Genomic DNA, 17731 nt, shown 5'->3' with positions numbered 1-17731 from the left:
CTCAGGTCTTTCAACTCTTATGAAAAAGTCCTGTAGATTTTAATGTTCAGAAAATTAACATAGTACAGAGATCACTGTGAAAATCTATAGTATTTCATAGAGAGTAATCTTTCAAATTTTTTCTATAGAACTAATGTTATTTTCTTTTAAAGGGTTTAGAACAATTCCAAAATTCTACAGAATGGTTATTATACATAAAGGAAACTTCAGTTTGAAAATTATCTATGCTGGGTTTCTTATGTTCTGTTTTTAAAGCTTATAATTTCTTCTCTGCATGTTCACAGCCCAACCACTCACACGTGGAAATTCAGTCCTGAATCATGATTACAGATAGGAACGTGAAAGAACTCCAGACCTATTCATCTACAGCTAGCACATTGCCTGTATTGTTCATCTCTTATTAGTAAACACTGAAACTGATATACCACCAGGCAGCATTGAAAGTACGATAAACATATCCCTCAAGTAAGTTATGTAAAGCTGGTCTGTCAGTTTCTAATTTTTTGTTTTCTCCAGATTCCAAATAGTTTTTTCAACAAAGGAAAACTCAACTACATTTCAAAAGTAGCTCAAAAGTGGAATACATTTTTTAACCTGTGAAATATTTTCCCTTTCTTGAGGATAAAAATATAGCTACCAGCAACTAAAATCATCCACTGTTTATAATGAGTTTAGAAAAAAAATGATTTAAGGCCTAAATCCAGTTTTGAGGTCACAAGCAGAACTTAGTGCTTTGTACTAGATGTGAATTTCAACATAAGATTTTTATTTGTTGGATTCTTTCAGTTACTCAAACTCACTTCAGAGTTTCTATTTTTTGTTTTGTTTTGTTTAACGGATGGTGGCAGGGAAGTGCAATATATTAAGCTGCAGCCAACACACATACTAATAGGTTAGATTTTATATTGGCAGCTGTGTTCTATCCATGAATTTGATGGGACTAAGGAGCAGCAGGAAGGGGAAAGTTTATCAACACAGCTGGTATTACCCTTTCTTTTAAGTAGGTTACATTCAGTAGAGAATTTTGTAAGTACAGTATATGTAAGCAAGTATATATATGTAAGCAAGACCCAAGAGAACATTATATCACAAAGTTCCAGGTCAAAGGACATTTAACAATTCTGAGGAACTATAAATTTTAGGCTTTGTAGGCCACAGGACTAAAAGATTTAATCCACATGGCAACAGCTGTTTTTTAGGAGTAGGCTTCCTTTCATTAGACCAGAAACAGGCAATATCAGAATCTTTTTAGTTTTGGACATAAAAAAGCACATTAAATATTCTCTGGGTCTTCTGTGGGAGTTTTTACTGTCTAGATAAAAGCATATGAAAATATTTCTGGATTTAAGCAAAACACCAATTTAACATTATATAAGAAAACCATGCAATTCTAAAAGTAATTATGTCCAGATGAAATGGGAAATAGGAGTCAGACATGAGTCGAGTAATGTCTAACTGGATCAGAATTCTTTAACTGCGAGTGCGTGCGCTCAGATATATCATGCATGACTATTAAATAACAGCCTAGTATAGCACCTCCTTTAAAATCAAGCTGTTTTTCCCATGTCTTTTCCAAATAAAACCTTTTAAATCATTTAAACTAAATCTTTTTTAAAATGGAACATATTCCTTCATAAAATGCTGAAATAGTTCAATAAGTTTGATTTCACTATTTTAAAAAAATGTCAAGACATTGATGGGCTGCCTTGCCTGTGTAGACTCTCTCGTGAAGTCAATGTGGCTCTGTACAGGTGCAGAACTTTGCTTGTGTGCAAGAGGTTGCAGTTGCTCTTATAGGCCAGCTAAAAGTCTATGAATGATTTAAGCCAGGAGGGGGTAATAAGTGTCCCATGGGCCAGATGCTGTTCGCCAGGGTTAGCTCCTGGTGGGCTGCCGGACACATTTTTTGTTTACCTGCACATCTTCAAGTATGGCCACTTGCAGCACCTGTTTGCTGTTGTTCCTGGCCAATGGGAGATGCAGGAAGCAATGTGGACCAGGAAACTGCTTCCCGCAGCTCCATTGGCCAGGAACAGCAATCCACAGTCAACTGGTGCTGCTGCAAGTGGCTGTACCTGCAGATGTGCAGGTAAATGAACCACATCTGGCCCAAGGGCTGCTTATTAGCCCTCAAAATAGGTGTTAGTGGGACTGAAGTAGTACATAAGCCTTGAGCATGAATGTAATCACAGCCATAATAAGCATGGAGATTTCATTGATATTTGACTCTATGAGGAGGCCAGCTTAAGATCAGGTTTAAGACTCATTAGCCAAGCAGAATGGGGAAGCCTATGTTATTTCTATTCTATTGACAGAGGATTTCACAGGGGGGCAGAAAGGCGGGGTATTTATAAGCAGTATAACACAAACAAACAAAACCTCTGGAAAGATGAACGAATCCTTTAAAAACGTGAGAATATTCCCAGAAAACTAGCCCATCTGGTCACCCAAGATGTGCCATTAACATTGCTATCTTGCTTCTATGCTGCATGCAAAGCTTCTCGCAGAAGCAGTCATATTAAGTCTATTGAAGTGTTACCATCCAAGCTACACCAAGATAAAAAGCCATTTTTTGAACACTGGCTATTGGAATTGGAAAGCTTCTGCATCTATTCATTTCAATACATAAGCTTCTGCATCTATTCATTTCAATACATATTTAGTTATGGAAACTTTTTTTTCCTGATTTTTAAAGAAATAGCTCTGTTACCAATTTATTTTATAGGTTAAGTTCTGAATCTTCACACATGCTCTTTGGGATGAAAGAATGAAAGTGGCTTGTCATCCTACCCAATGAAGGGAAGTTAAGATAGCTTTGTTATTTTATCTGTCAATGAGCTGACAACCAGGAATGTTACTTGTGAAACCTCTAAATAAATGCATGCACCTTCACACCACTATTTTAAAATGTGTGTTAATGTCTTCATCATTAACACTGTTATAAAAATAATGTAGCCATTTTTCAGATATAAAATAAAAAAAAACCAAAATATTTTAGTTCAGCTCCAATGACCTAAAAAAAGTTCTGTTTTTAAACTGAAAGTATCCCCATGCCAAAAGAATGCCTTTGAGAACCTGCAAAAAATTAAAAAGTTAAAATATGGTCCAATTATTTCATTTAGAAATCATATGAACCTTCTGAAACAGAATAAACGTCCTTTATATACAAAGAATTCCGGGAGGCAGCGTTACATGCAAGCATTAGTCTGATCCTTACTAATGAGACACAAACTGAAGTGTTTATTTGCCACATCTAGTTAGCATGACAGAGGAAGAAAGAATGAATTCCTTCAAACAAACCCAAATGCTTCCAGCTACAGGGTGGAAAGTACAGTAATTAAAAGTAGCCCAGGATGACCAGTCCAAAAGATGATCTCTCCATCCCTGCTTGCCCTGGCAACTTTTCCCTATAAAATGTATTCCAGGAATGGAAAAGGCTATCAGCTGAACAACTGGGAGAGCAGGCATCCAAAATTCCAGAGCAGGATTGGTTTTAGGGTCAAGTTTTCTAAAAATAAATAAAATTAAAAAAAAAAACCCTCTTATTGGAAGAGTTTTGCAGCCCTAATGATTGGTAGCTTTTCACATATTAGAAAGACATTTTTAAAGGCGCCACTAACATTTTGGAAAGGACTTACAGATCTGAATTTAGGACCTTGAGTGTCTCTTTAAACGCAAGTGACACAATTTTGAGGCAATGTAGCTCCTAAGTAAATGTCTCAGTCTTGTTAAATATACCAGGCATGCAGGACAAAATGTATCTCAAGTACTGCCTTATATGTCTGATCCATTAATTTGGCAGGGCCATGTTACAGTGCAATATTCAAAAAAATGATGCCTCATTTCACAATTGCAGGGGAAGTTTTGATTATTTTTAAATTTTTAATATACTTCGCATTTTTGTTCTTGAGATAATGTGATCTAAGAAATCTGTTATAAAAACATGTTCATCATCATCTGATGTACTTTCCTCACTTCTCTAGTAGGCTTCAGGGCATTTTGATACATGGGCAATAACTTTTATATTGGCTAGTGTGTGCTTTAGAAAGGGATGTATGTGTTCAGGAGTCGGGAGGACTGCTAGTTTTGGGAAGAGGCTATTTTCAGCATATTTATACTCTTCTTTCATATTGTAGCTACTGAATATGCATCTATCATTGATATCTTAACAATTTATCAAAATAGTAAGGAAGGACAATTACATTATCACAAACTACACTGAAATCATGGCACTCACAATCTGTCTTCACTAGCCGCCCAGTTTAAAGACATTCAAACTCAGTGTAGCTTTCTGGATGAAACTGTCAGCAATAGGGTGGTTCAGAGGTACTAAGTACCAGGCCCAAGTGCAGAATGGGATTCCATTCCCGTCTTCCACCCTGAGGCCCTGCCTCCACTTAGCCTCTTCCCCAAGGCTGCACTTGCCACTTGTTCATCTCCAACCCTACTGCCCTCTCCCCTTGCTTACTTCCTGTCATCAGCTGGTGGGGATTCCGGAGTGGAGGGTGCAGAAGGAAGAAGGAAAGACTCTGAGCTGGGGCAGGGCCTCGGGGAAAAAGGGGCCAGGGGATGCCAGGGCTTACAAAAGTTTAATACATACATACTACCCCTATTTTTTGGTGGGTCCTGTAGGATACCTAGAGAATCAGGGCCTACATTTTGGTATCTTGTTCTGCATCTTTTTTATACATTTGATCTGCTTGCAGCACTTTTCTTCATTATCTTGCAGCACCATGCTAATCAAAAAGTGGCAAATATAAGAGAAACACTTCCACACCACAGATTTCCAGATGCTTTGCATCAAGTACAGAAACATGTCATGGCATAGGGTCAGTTTGAATGTTTCATGTTGACACTTTAGAAATGGAATGTTTCCAATTTTTGGCTTGAAATAACTTTTGATTGAGAAATTTCCTTTAATTCTGTTAAAATACTTCAAAACCCTTTAAAATGATTGAATGTGAACAAAATGTTTTGTTGAGAAGTGCAACTGTTTTGTTTGAATTTTGTAGCATTTTTTTCTTCTACCTTTGTGGAATTGCCAATGAACCAGCAAAGACATTCACATAGCTCTGCTTCACAGTTTCAGGTCCACATAAAATCTGTGGACATCCAAAGCTACCCACCCGACTTCAGGCTGAGTACAGTGGTTACTCCAACTCAGCAGCCTCTGTCTTTCTGGAATTGCCTGGGTAGCTTCCAGAAAGCAGAGTTTTGGTGTGTAGGGGGGAGAAGGGAGAAAGGGGTTAATGTAGAGGGCCCCATGCAGAATGCCTAGCATTCTCAAACAGGTAGAGTCAGTACATGTGGCCTTTTAGGGCTTGTACAGCTTGAAAGGGCAGAGGTATTTATAGGCCTGACCAAGAAATAAAATATGAACAGTGAATGAAGCCTGAAAATGCACACTAATTAATTGTTAACAATAATAGCAAACACCATGTGAACTGGGAAATGTCCGTATGATCACGAATGAAACAAAAGTGTATGAATGCTTTATTTTTCTCCAAATGTCAGATTTATAACAAGTACTTGTAAAAATATATATACTCTAGCTGCTCTTTTCATAAGAGAACTACTGCATTTTAACCCAGACACTTAAAGCTGATTAGGCCTGGCTCAAGCACGGGTCCATGAGGTGGAAGAAAGCCTTTATCTCTAACCTTGGGCACTCTATGTAAAGCCAGGGATAACGGCAATTTTGTGCTTGTGGAAATGCAAGGATTCCAAACTCAGAAGAGCAAATTGCTCCAAAGGCGGTAAAGAGGGGAGGAGAGATGGTCTTGAACTCTGTCTGCACTGATCCAAGAAGCTGGCAGTCCTTAGAAAGAAAAGAACCACAGTGCACCATTCAAAGACATTGCCATGTCTACACTACTTGGCTACGTCTACATTGCAGGCTTCTTGCGCAAGAACGACTGGTCTTGAGTAAAAACTTGCAGAGCGTCTAACTGCACGTGCATTCTTGCGCAAGCAATTTTACAGTTAAGTGTCAGAACAGAGGGCTTCTTGCACAAGAGTTATTCCTCTCCCCACGAGGAATAAGCCCTCTTGAGCAAGAAGGCAGTGCGGATGGATAACAGGGGTTTCTTGTGCATGAAAGCTCATCTCCTGCACAAAAGCATATGGCAGTGTGGATGCCCCCCCTGCGCAAGACCTTTTGTGCAAGAACTCTTGCGTGAAACAGTTCTTGTGCAAGAAGCCTGCAGTGTAGACATAGCCCACATGCGCTCATCCAGGCAAAGTCTCCTGCAGCTCCCCTGTTAGAGAAAAGAAACTGCCCCCCAGTAAAAAAAAAGTTTGGCCAGGCCGCTCGTTATAGTGGGCTGCAGTACTCCTTGAGAGAAACCGGCCGCACCCTTCCTGCATACCATTGCCTTTAGAAAAAGGAAAGGTGTGAAAAGGGGAAAATAGCCTCAGACTCTCTCACCTTGGCGTGAGAACTGCAGGGCTTACATGGTCGCATGAAACCTGCACAGTTTCAGCCCAACCCCTGGGACACCGACCCTCCCACTTGGTGACCATTGGGCCATATATGGGAATATGCAAGCGCAGGAAAGCGATGTACAGATTTGGGGATAAATACCCATGGCACAGTTCGCTCTAGGAGGTCTTCGCAACACATGTACCACCGTGCGTGTGCCTTCTCGTATACTTCCAAGCGCTGCCGGCCTGATCAACCGACCAGCCACCTCCCCCGACGCTCGGGCGTAACCAAGGCCTTCGCAATCGAACCGATAGCTGTGAAATGTTCCGTGTGCTGTGTAAGTTGGTATGTATGATTTGATTTTTTCCTGTTGTATAAGCTTAGTGTTGTAGTTGTTTTTGGGTAGTACATAGAGTTTGTAGTTATCACTGTTATTTAATTACTGTAGCTGGATAGTTTAAGATTACAGACTATTCCCCTTGCCATTCCCATCCTTATATCTCTGACACGTTTTACTAGAAGCCATAGAATAAATATAATAAATACTGTAAATTCATTATTAACACGGTCTATTAAAAATCTTAGATTAAATACTATAAATTCACCTCTGTCATAAATAAATAATTTTTATTTGATAAAACTGTCCACCTGGTTCTGTCCTTCCCCCACTTGGGTATTCATCATCGGACCTGTGATTCTCGCAACACCCCCGGGGCATTTCAGCTCAGCGTCACCCGTTATAAGAGGTGGTGGCTAAATGCCACAATCTACCCCCTTGCTGCTGTACCATCTACATTTGCATGGAATGGAGCCAGCTCTAAGGTGTCATGACATTTCTAGATATGACAGTACACTAGCTCAATATTAAGAAACAATGCAGCATGGCCCTTACTATATGTGAGCCAATGGGAAAAGAGATGTGATACCTCTGAGACCTTAAGATTAACAGAATCACTGATTCTTGAAAGAAAACAAAATCCATAGTTGAGCTGAATATAAAACTAAAGAAATTCTCTGTAATTTTAAAATGCTGATATCACAGCTGATACAAGAAGGGATTGAGAAAGGACACAGGGATTTAGCATACAAATACTATTATTAACACTGCCTTGAAGCTTGTGGTCCCACAGTGCTGGTGTTGTAATGAAGGTGGTTGAGAATATTTCCTGGCCCTTCACTTAATGAATTGCGCTATCCTACACAAACCGAGTGTTGTTGGTTTTTTAATTTTATTTTGGCATGGAGTGGTAAAAGTGGATTCTACAGTGAGTTCCATCTAGCTCTTCATGGCCAGGCAAGTTATTAAGGGCCATGAGGAAGAAATTTTCTATTCAGAAGGAGGAAATGCCTTCTGTGCACATGCACAAAAACAAAGTAATAGCACTGGTAAAATTGCATGGATGAAATCCTGGCCCAAGTCAAGTTAAGAGGAGTTTTGCCATTCTTTCAATTACAGGCAGTCCCCGGGTTACGTACAAGATAGGGACTGTAGGTTTGTTCTTAAGTTGAATCTGTATGTAAGTCGGAACTGGCGTCAGCCACTGCTGAAACTGATCAGTTTCAACAGCGGCTGAATCTGGACGCCAGTTCTGACTTACATAGGGATTCAACTTAAGAAACCCAGGCGTCCCCAAGTCAGCTGCTGCTGAAACTGATCAGCGGCTGATTCCAGGAAGCCCGGGGCAGAGCAACTCTGCCTCGGGCTTCCTGTAGTCAGCCCCTGGTCAGTTTCAGCAGCGGCTGACTTGGGGACGCCTGGGGCAGAGCAACTGGGGTGCTGCTGGGTTGCTCCAGTAGCGCCGCTCCTCGGCGCTACTGGAGCAACCCAGCAGCACCCCAGCTGCTCTGCCCCAGGCGTCCTGATTCAGCCACTGCTGAAACTGACCAGCAGCGGCTGAATCAGGACGCCTGGGGCAGAGCAGCTGGGGTGCTGCCGGGTTGGTACAGTAGCGCCGAGGAGCGGCGCTGTGGGACCAACCCGGCAGCGCCCCAGCTGCTCTACCCCAGGCGTAGGCAAGAAAAGCCTGGTCTGCTGGGGGGGGGGACACTAGCTGCATCCCCCCTCCCCCCAGCAGACCAGGGAGACGTGGGTGGTGGGACCGCCCGCATCCTCCACGGCTTTGCTCCGTCTCCCTGGTCTGCTGTCCCGTTGCGGGCGTGCTCCAAGGCTTTGCTCCGCGTCTCCCTGGTCTGCTGGGGGGACTCCCCCCCCAGCAGACTAGGGAGACGTGGAGCAGCTTTTCTCGCCCTGGAGGATGGGGGCGGCGGGACTGCAGCGCATCTGGGCGTTCCGCCGCTCCAGTCCTCCGGTGCGAGAAAAGCCCCGTTCGTAACTGCGGATCTGACATAAGTCGGATCCGCGTAACTCGGGGACTGCCTGTAATTTCATCCCATGTATGTAGTATTATGAAAATGTCCTCCTTCCTGTCCCACACTGAGAGGGCCATTACGTTTGGATCCTGTTAGGAAACAAATCTCCAAACAATAACAAAGAAAAAAACAGCAACACCACGGGATAAGCACAGCAATCCATAAAAGGTGCAACAGTGGCAGCAAGTACAAGCTTTGGATGAACTCCATCGACATTGCACAGATCAGCTCACACAGGTTCAATCACAAGAAGCAGCCATGCAAATCTCCAGGGCAGACTCAGCCTAGGAGGACTCTTCTGTCATTAACAGTGTATAAAGGTGGGCCAAAAGTCAAATACCTCTGCAGAGATTCCTAGTGGCAGTCAGAGCCATCATTTGTAAAAACACAGACAAAACAAGTTCACGTCCTACAGTAAGGCAAGTGACTATAACTTTTAGCTTTTATTTTTATAAAAGTATACATTTAAGCACAAAGCATGAAGGACATATTTACTGGATTGGGGGGAGGGGGGAAATCTCTTCAGAGAAGCAGTGAATCTGAAAAAGATTTGGGGGTTGTGGTAGGAAAAAAAAACAGCTGAACATTAATATTTAGTGCATTACTATTGCCAAAAGAGCTAATGTGATCCTTGGTGGAAACCTGAGTAGGAATAGGGAGGCTGTTTTACTTCTGTCCCTGGCATGTGTGTGACTGCTGCTGCACAATTCAGGAAGAATATTGAAAAATTAGAGAGGATTCAGAAAAGAGCCATGAGAATGATTAAAGGGATTAGTAAACATGCCTAATAGTGACAGACGGATGGAGCACAATCTATTTAGCAAAACAAAGTAAAGGTTAAGGAATGACTTGATCATAGTCTACATGCACCCAGATGGGAAATAAATGTGCAAAATAGGCTCTTCAGTCTAGCAGAGAAAAGTATAATGTATTTCAAAGGCTGGAATTTGAAGTGAGACAATATCAGACTGGAAATAAGACATACATTTTGAACAGTATAGTAATTAACCACTGGAATAATTTACCAAGAATTGTGATGAATTCTACATCACAAGCAATTTTGACATCAAGATTGGATGCTTTTCTAAAAAATTTGCCCTAGCAATTCATCATAGAACTGAAAGGAACCTCAAGAAGTCATCAAGTCCAGTTTCTGGTACTCGTGGCAGCACTAAGCACCACCTAGCCAATTATTTGGCAAAAGTTCTCTGGCCTTTGTTATATAGGAAGTAAGAGTGAAACTCTGCATGTATAACAATAAATAGTACACCCAAGAAACGTAGGCCAGGGGATAAGCACCAATTTTGGTAGACAAAGACATCAAACAAATAATTTAACAAAGGAGCAGGCTTGTAGGTTTAGATTATTAAGGAAAGTCTTGGTAAAAGGACTCACTATCAGTTAAACATGTGAAGATATCTATATCTTTAGTCTACTCTGTGTTAATAAAAGGGGCCAATGTCTACTTCGTCTAGAGTATTCTTCCATACACTTTACTTTGCTATTCTATCAGATTTAAGCAGTTTATTTGCACACTGGGTTCAGAGTATCTGTGATACAATAATATTCCAGATAATTCAAAGTTGCCATTTTAAGATTTATCCTCTAGATTTTAGTAAAATTTAAACTAGTGAAAATATATGCCAAGCCTCACACACCTATACATTGCTTTGTGATTCAGGTTTCTGCCTACTATTGTCAGGGCAAACTCTGCCAGGAGGAACTTACTGCTTGTTGTGAAGTTACCTTCCCCAACCTGGGGAAGAGGATCTGCATCCTGTATCACTTGTAGTACTCCCACAGTCCGGACAGGAGGATCCAGAGCTACAGAGCTTTCATTCACCGTTATATCACTAGCTCCTGTAATCTGATTAGTTGGCGGTCCTCCTATGGAAGCTTCAAAATCTGGAGGTATATCATCTATGCAATCTGCATTTGGCTAATGGGGAAAAAAAGAAAAGTCTTTAAGCTTTTATTCTACAAAGAAAATATTAAGGACTCTAGTTATAAGAAAGAAGCTGGGTAAAATCAAAATTTCTCAAATTATTTAGGGGCCTAAGTCCTATTGACATTCATTGAGACATGAGTTGTTAAAAGCCTAAATTGGTGATGGGCAACCAAGACTAGTGAGTGAGCTGCATGAGTGGCCCCCCATCTCAGTGGGCTGCATGACCAGTGGAGGGCAACCTGTGGGCCCTAGCCCACTTGCAGACCATGCACTCCCTCTCTGCCCCTTCCCTCATGTGCCTCTTGTGTGCTGGGGTCCCACACTTCTTCCTCCCAGAACTTTTGGAGAGTCATGAATCCATTGATTCATGCTTCATCCCGACTTCTCCCCCTCCTTCCCAGGGCGTGAACACCATGAATCACCTGTTCACAGATGTTCAGTCTCTGGGAGGGAGGGGAAGGAGCGTGAATCACTGGATTCATTGTGGTCCAACAGTGTCAGAACAGAGGGGAAGGAGCAGGAAGTGTGAGGTTCCAGTGCCTCAGGAACAGAGAGGCGCAGGAAACGGGGAGCAGACAGGAAGTGCACAGGCCTCAGGTGGAACCCTAGTGGGTTCACATGTGGCCTATGGGCCACAGGTTGCCCACCACTTGCCTAAATTTATACTTTTGGAAATTTTAGCCCCCTTAAACTTAGGAGGTAACTCTGCCTTCATATATTTCTTTGGCTTCCAGCATTCCAGTGGGAATTGTGTTTATATACTCCACAGCAGGCAGAAGGTGAGCATGTACAGATACTTCAGAAATAACACCCTAAGGGTATGCCACAAAATAATAAAAACCAAGAAAAATTCATGTGCAAAGTCTGTTCAACAGCACCTGTAAGCATCAACACACTCAAATAGAACTACAGTTACACAAATACCTTGTTAGATCTAAAAAAGTTAGCTGACACTCTGGGGCACTCAAATATATTTAGATACCTAACCTGCTTAGACCCAGTAGTCATCTACATACTTTTGAAAATATGATTCATAGGCCCCAATCTAGCAAAGCATTTAAACACTGTTAAAGTCATGCGTCTAAGTAGTCCCATTGAAGAGACACAGCTTATGTCTTTAAACCTGTGCTCAAGTACTTTACTAGATCAGCCCCTTCGACTATTTCACTCTTTTCTGTGACTTTCCTGTCTTTTGTTGTTTCATGCCAGGATAATAGACCTTAAAGTGCAGACTAACAAATTCAGGGAACCGATAGGTGGGGTTCCATGATTAAAAAAAAAAAAAATCTAATGGAAAAAAGTTCAGGAAAGCTGGCAATTTTTCACAAAAACACTATTGAAGGCACAACAGTAATCTATCTCAATGCAAAAGAAAGCATAGTAGTGAGAGGCCAACATGGATACATCAGGAGCTGTTTATTAGCCTGAATAATAAAAAAGGAACCTACAAAAAGTGGAAATATGGATAAAGTGTTAAGGATGAACAGCAAAGAGCAGCAGAAGCATGTAGGGACAAAATCAAAATGACTGAGGCACAAAATGTATTACACCTCGCAGCAGACATAAAAAGCAGTAAGAAGAACTTTTATAAATACATTAGGGCTGTGTCTAGACTGTCAAGTTTTTCCGCAAAATCATCTGCTTTTGCGGAAAAACTTGCCATCTGTCTACACTGGCTGCTTGAATTTCCGCAAAAGACTGATGATCTCATGTAAGATTGTCAGTGCTTTTGCGGAAATACTATGCTGCTCCCGTTGGGGCAAAAGTCTTTTTCCAAAAAACTTTTGCGCTAAAGGGCCAGTGTAGACAGCAGAGATTTGTTTTCCGCAAAAAAGCCCCAATCGCGAAAATGGCGATCGGGGCTTTTTTGCAGAAAAGCTCGTCTAGATTGGCCACGGACACTTTTCCGCAAAAAGTGCTTTTGCGGAAAAGCGTCCTGCCAATCTAGATGCGCTTTTCCGAAAATGCTTTTAACGGAAAACTTTTCTGTTAAAAGCATTTCCGGAAAATCATGCCAGTGTAGGCATAGCCAAGGAGAAAGAAAAAGATGGAGTGAGTGTATAGGTTCACTGTTAAGTGGGAAGGAGAGCTGATAATGAATGCCATCGAGCAGGTTGCAGTGCTTATTGTCTATTTTGCTTCAATTTTCATTAAAGATTTTACCCAGTGCTTTACAGAATTCATATTAACAAAGGGAAAAGAACACAAAACAGAAAAGGGAAAGAACAGGCTAATAAATATTTTGACAAGTTAGATGTATTCAAGCCAACAGGCCCTGATGAAATTAATGCTTAGGGCACTTAAAAAAACTAGCCGTGACAATCATCTCTAAGAATTCATGGAGGATGGGTGAGATGCTAGACGACTGAAGAAGGGCAAAAACAGAACCGGTCTTTAAAAGAACAAAAAGGACCCAGGGAATTATAGACCAGACAGCAACTGCAACATGTTATCAAACCATCAATTTGTATTGCCCCATTAGTAGCTTATATAGTAATAGGTAATAGTCACTATGGATTTGTCAAGAAGGGGAGGGGGGGGGGAAGAGGAGAACAGCAGATGTGGTACATCATTTTAGTAAAGCTTTGGACTCAGTCCACACCACATTCTCATAAACAAACCAGGGAAATGTGGTACAGATGAAGTTACTAGACGGTGGTGCGTAACTGGCTAAAAGACCATGTTCAAAAAGTAGTTATTGTTTTGCTGTCAAACTGTGAAGATGTATGTATCTTGGGGGAGGAAGGGGGCGTGGAGAGGGGAGATAACCACAGAGGTCTGTCTTGGGTCCAGTAGTATTTAAGATTTTCATTAATGATTTCATTAATGGAGAGGAGACCAGGATTACAAAATCTGTAAAGGATATTAAGGTGGGAGGGGTTTGCAAGCCCCTTGGAAGGCAGGATTATAATTCAAAATGACTGACAAATTAAAGAATTGGTCTGATGAAAGATTAAATTAAATACAGACAAACGTAAAATTTCTACATTAGGGCCACGTCTCCACTTATGGGAAGATCAACGCTGTGGTGGTTGATCTTCCGGCATTAGATTTAGCAGGTCTAGTAAAGACCTGTTAAATTGAATGCTGTGGGCGCCCCCCCGTTGGGGCCAGAACTCTACTCCTCTCAAGGAGTAAGGGAAGTTGATGGAAGCATTTCTCCTGTTAACCTCCCACTATGAGGACAGAGCTGAAGCTCTTTAAAAAAGTAGCTGGAGTTGACATATCAATGTAATTTAAGCTGACCTTCCCCCATAGCGTGGACCTGCCCTTAGAGGGAAAGTCAAATGCACAAATACGAAACGGGAATAATGGAGGAGGCTGTAGTACTGAGAGACGATCTGGAGGTTATAGTGGATTGCAAATTGATCATGAGCCAACAATAAGAGACAATATATTCTAGGATGTATTAACAAGGGTTTCATATAAAACAGGAGGCAACTATCTCACTTGATACTAGTAAGGCCTTGACTGGAGCACTGTGCCTAGTTTTGGGTACTGCATTTTAAGGAAAGTGTGGACAACCCTGAGAGAGTCCAGAGGAGAAGAAGTTACAAAATGTGCTATTTTAGTTTTGAGAAAAGATAACTTAGGGGAGTCGTGATACTCTTTAACACATTTGAAGACTATTACAATGAAGATGGCGATAAACTGCTCTCCAGGTTCACTGAAGATAGGACAAGAAGGAATCATGTTAATCTGCAGTGAGAGAGAGTTAGGAAGCTTTTCCTAATTGCCAACCTAACAATAAGGATAGTTAAGTATTGCAAAAGGCTTCTAAAGGAGGTTGTGGAATCCCTGTCAATGGAGATTTTTAAAAACAGGTTAGACCAATAGAAGGGAAGCATGGTATAGGAATACTTGGTTCTGTCTCAGTGTAGGAGGCTGGACTAGATAGTTTTTTGAGGTTCTAACCATACATTTCTATAATTTTTGTCACAAACTGAGCATTCTTTTAAAATGGCTCTAAACATCTTACGTTCAGACTAAACTATAGAATGCTGCCATCTAAAACCTAATCCACAGATTGGGGGCTTTAGAGTTGGGGAAGAGACTGAATAGTATTTGGCATGAAGGCATCATATCTGCAAGCATAACAAATTTTAAGCAAAGCTGAATAAAGAAAAGGCTTTCTACTGCAAATACATGAACCCCACTGAACTGGGATTATTAATGTGCCTAAAGCTATATACATTTTTACAGTGCATCTGGGGACAAAAACTGCTAGACACAGACTTCAAATTTTTTCCACTAGATTTATTTTCAAACATTGTTGGAAGCCACTGAAATCTCATTTTAAAAATCAAATCTGGTTTTGAGGGTTATACAATTTAAATAAACTGTGTTAAATTTTCTAGAATAGGCTTTTCTGATCAACTTTTAAATCCTTAAAATAGGAGATAAAGGAAAGTTCGAACAATATTAACTAAAGCAGCACAAATGTCATGGCTCAGTTTAATTAATCCCCTTTAAATGCAGTTTAAATATCATTTAACCTGTGGAAAAACCTAAAAACAGTGAACTTTAATCCTAATGTTATCAAATGTTGCTTTTTAAAAATGATCTTTTATACTCCTTACTGTCTGAGACAAATATATTTTAGAAAGCTTAGTTAGTTTTATTGGTTTCTCTATTTCTCTGTATGTATGTGTTTTTAGAGCCAGATCCAAACTAAGGATGTTAAATTGAGGAATCTCCATTGACTACTCAATTGGGCATCTTGTACATTTCAAAGAAGGAATGTGCAACACTATGTGCAGCCCGGGGTCAGGGGGAAATCCTGCTGACTCCTGGTGCCATGCGGCTGTGCCTGCTTTCAAAGCCATGGAGCCCAGGGTCAGCGGGGGACTCCCCCGCTAACCTTGGTTCTGCACGGCACTTCCCCAGAACCTGAAGTGGCGTTGTAAAGAGGCAGTGCCGCGCAGCTGATCCCTGGCCCAGCTGTGTGGTGGCTGCCCCTTTGAAATGCTGTGAGGCCCAGGGTCAGCTGGGGACTCCCCAGCTGATCCTGGGCTCTGTGCAGCATTTCCCCAGAACCTAGGATCAGCTGAGGATTCCCCAGCTGACCCTGGGTTCCACGCAGCATTTCCCCAGAACCCGAGGTCAGCTTTGGGATTTCAAAGTGGCAGCCCTGCTCAGCTGAGCCGTGGATCAGCTGTGCGGCAGCTGCCCCTTTGAAACAGCCGCCTTAGGGTTTCAAGGCAGCAGCACCACACAGCTGATCCCTGGCTCAACTGTGCAGTGCTGCCGCTTTGAAGTACTCCTCCTTCCTCCCCCCGCCCCTTTGCTGCCTCTATCTGATAGATGCAAAGGCCTCTGAAGTCAATGGAAAGACTCCCATGCTTTCAATGGAGTTTGGATTAAGGATGTTAAGGAGTAGTCGACTAGTCAATTCCTCTTCCCCCTCCCCTCTGATAGAGGCAGGCAGGGGGAGGGGGAAGGAAGAGAGGAATTGACTAGTCGACTACTCCTTAACATCCTTAATCCAAATTCCATTGAAAGCATGGGAGTCTTTCCATTGACTTCAGAGGCCTTTGCATCAGCTTCTCAATTAAAGGTCGCAGCTGAGCAATCTAGTGAAAAAAATGTTGCTTGCATGTTCAGACCTTGTTTCTAGAGGAGTAAGAACTGAAGGAAGATTATTTTATTAGATATGATCATCCCGACAATGGTACATTTTCTTTGAAAATGAAAGAAAAAATGTTTCCCCTTTAGGCACCAAGATCAGGAGAAACTAAGCTTTGTGCCCTCAATTCACTATTAATGTGCCAGTGGGAGGACTGAGGCCAGACATTTACTTATGTAAATGATGGCAGAGTTCCTTATGGCTGAACTACCTCCAAGGGACCAGGCTGCCTCAGCATAAAGATACATCTTAATGGGAGCTTTGTGGGTACCCATCACTTTTTTAAAACAGGCTAGTTATTCTGATGCGTAGCTTTAGGCAGCCATTAAAAAAAAAATCTTGATTATGAAATAAATTCTGGTGAGATTACCAAATTGGCACGTACTGCCTGGGAAATTTAGATCTAATTTTTTTTCCAAACACTATACATTAGAAAATATAACAGTCATGTTAAAATGGAAATGTTATGCCACATTCATACTCACATAAGCCAACTTTTCAATATACACCACTAAGAAAAGCATACAGCTGGCATGAAGACACTATACATTATAAATTGAATTGGTAACAGTGTCTATAAGCCAGTTTCCCAACATTTTTTTCAGTTCCTTTTAACTTGGCCAAACTGCAACCATTTGGGTCAAAGTTTTCTAAGATGGGTATTTGTCTCGGATGGTTTTTTTTTTTTGGTGGGATGTGTGTGTGTGGTAAACATGGTTCAGCAAGAATGCAGACTGAGGTATGGAGGGAAAACGAGTTTTGCCCATGTTAATCAAGTTCTTACAACTGTTTAACTGAGAAGCTGTAGTGGCTTCATACTTTGGAACAGGACTGCAAATTGGGAAAAGAGTAACCTTTGTGCTACAGATGTGCTTTTTCCTGTCTCCATGCAATTCCGCTGAAATCTGACCAAGTTTGAGCTTCTGAAAATATCTGTTCACACATGCTCAGGGGAGACCTGTTACTGTTTTGCAGCTACGTTCTTTGAAGATTCCATCAGTACCAAAAATACTTCAGCTCAGTGGAGGCAGGAGTTGAGCAGCACTTTCTCTGCAATAGTTCCTCCTGGCAGTCAAGGTGCAGCACTGGAAGCCATAACTGAGAGGAGAGAGATGGTCTCTCCTGTGTTCTTTTTATGCTCCCCTTGTTGGGGCCCAGGTAGCGAAGAGGAGGAGGAATCAGTCTGACTTGAATGCAGAAGGGTGAAGAGCAGTAGGAGGTGAGGAGAAGCTGGGGAGTGATGGGGGCGTAGCCACAGGTGGGCTGTGACCCATCTATTTTGCATCCAGGTCCACCCCAGCAGCCCCCATAGCTTCCACTTCTCCATCAGCCTGCTCTGCGTTACAGCAGGAGCAGGAGTGTG

At 41.7% G+C, this 17731-nt stretch overlaps 1 protein-coding gene across 1 annotated transcript in view; it reads right to left on the bottom strand.

The window, feature by feature from the left end:
• RNF150 (ring finger protein 150) overlaps nt 1-17731 on the bottom strand; it is a 186768-nt gene that overhangs the window by 22529 nt on the left and 146508 nt on the right. Inside the window, exon 6 of the mRNA XM_006121644.4 lies at nt 10523-10733. Within this exon, the coding sequence (XP_006121706.2) occupies nt 10523-10733 (211 nt within the window). The remainder of the gene's footprint in view (nt 1-10522; nt 10734-17731) is intronic.

Source organism: Pelodiscus sinensis, chromosome 5 (genome assembly GCF_049634645.1).
Source record: "Pelodiscus sinensis isolate JC-2024 chromosome 5, ASM4963464v1, whole genome shotgun sequence".
Classification (NCBI taxonomy): Eukaryota; Metazoa; Chordata; order Testudines; family Trionychidae; genus Pelodiscus; species Pelodiscus sinensis.
This window is presented reverse-complemented; position numbering and strand designations above follow the sequence as displayed.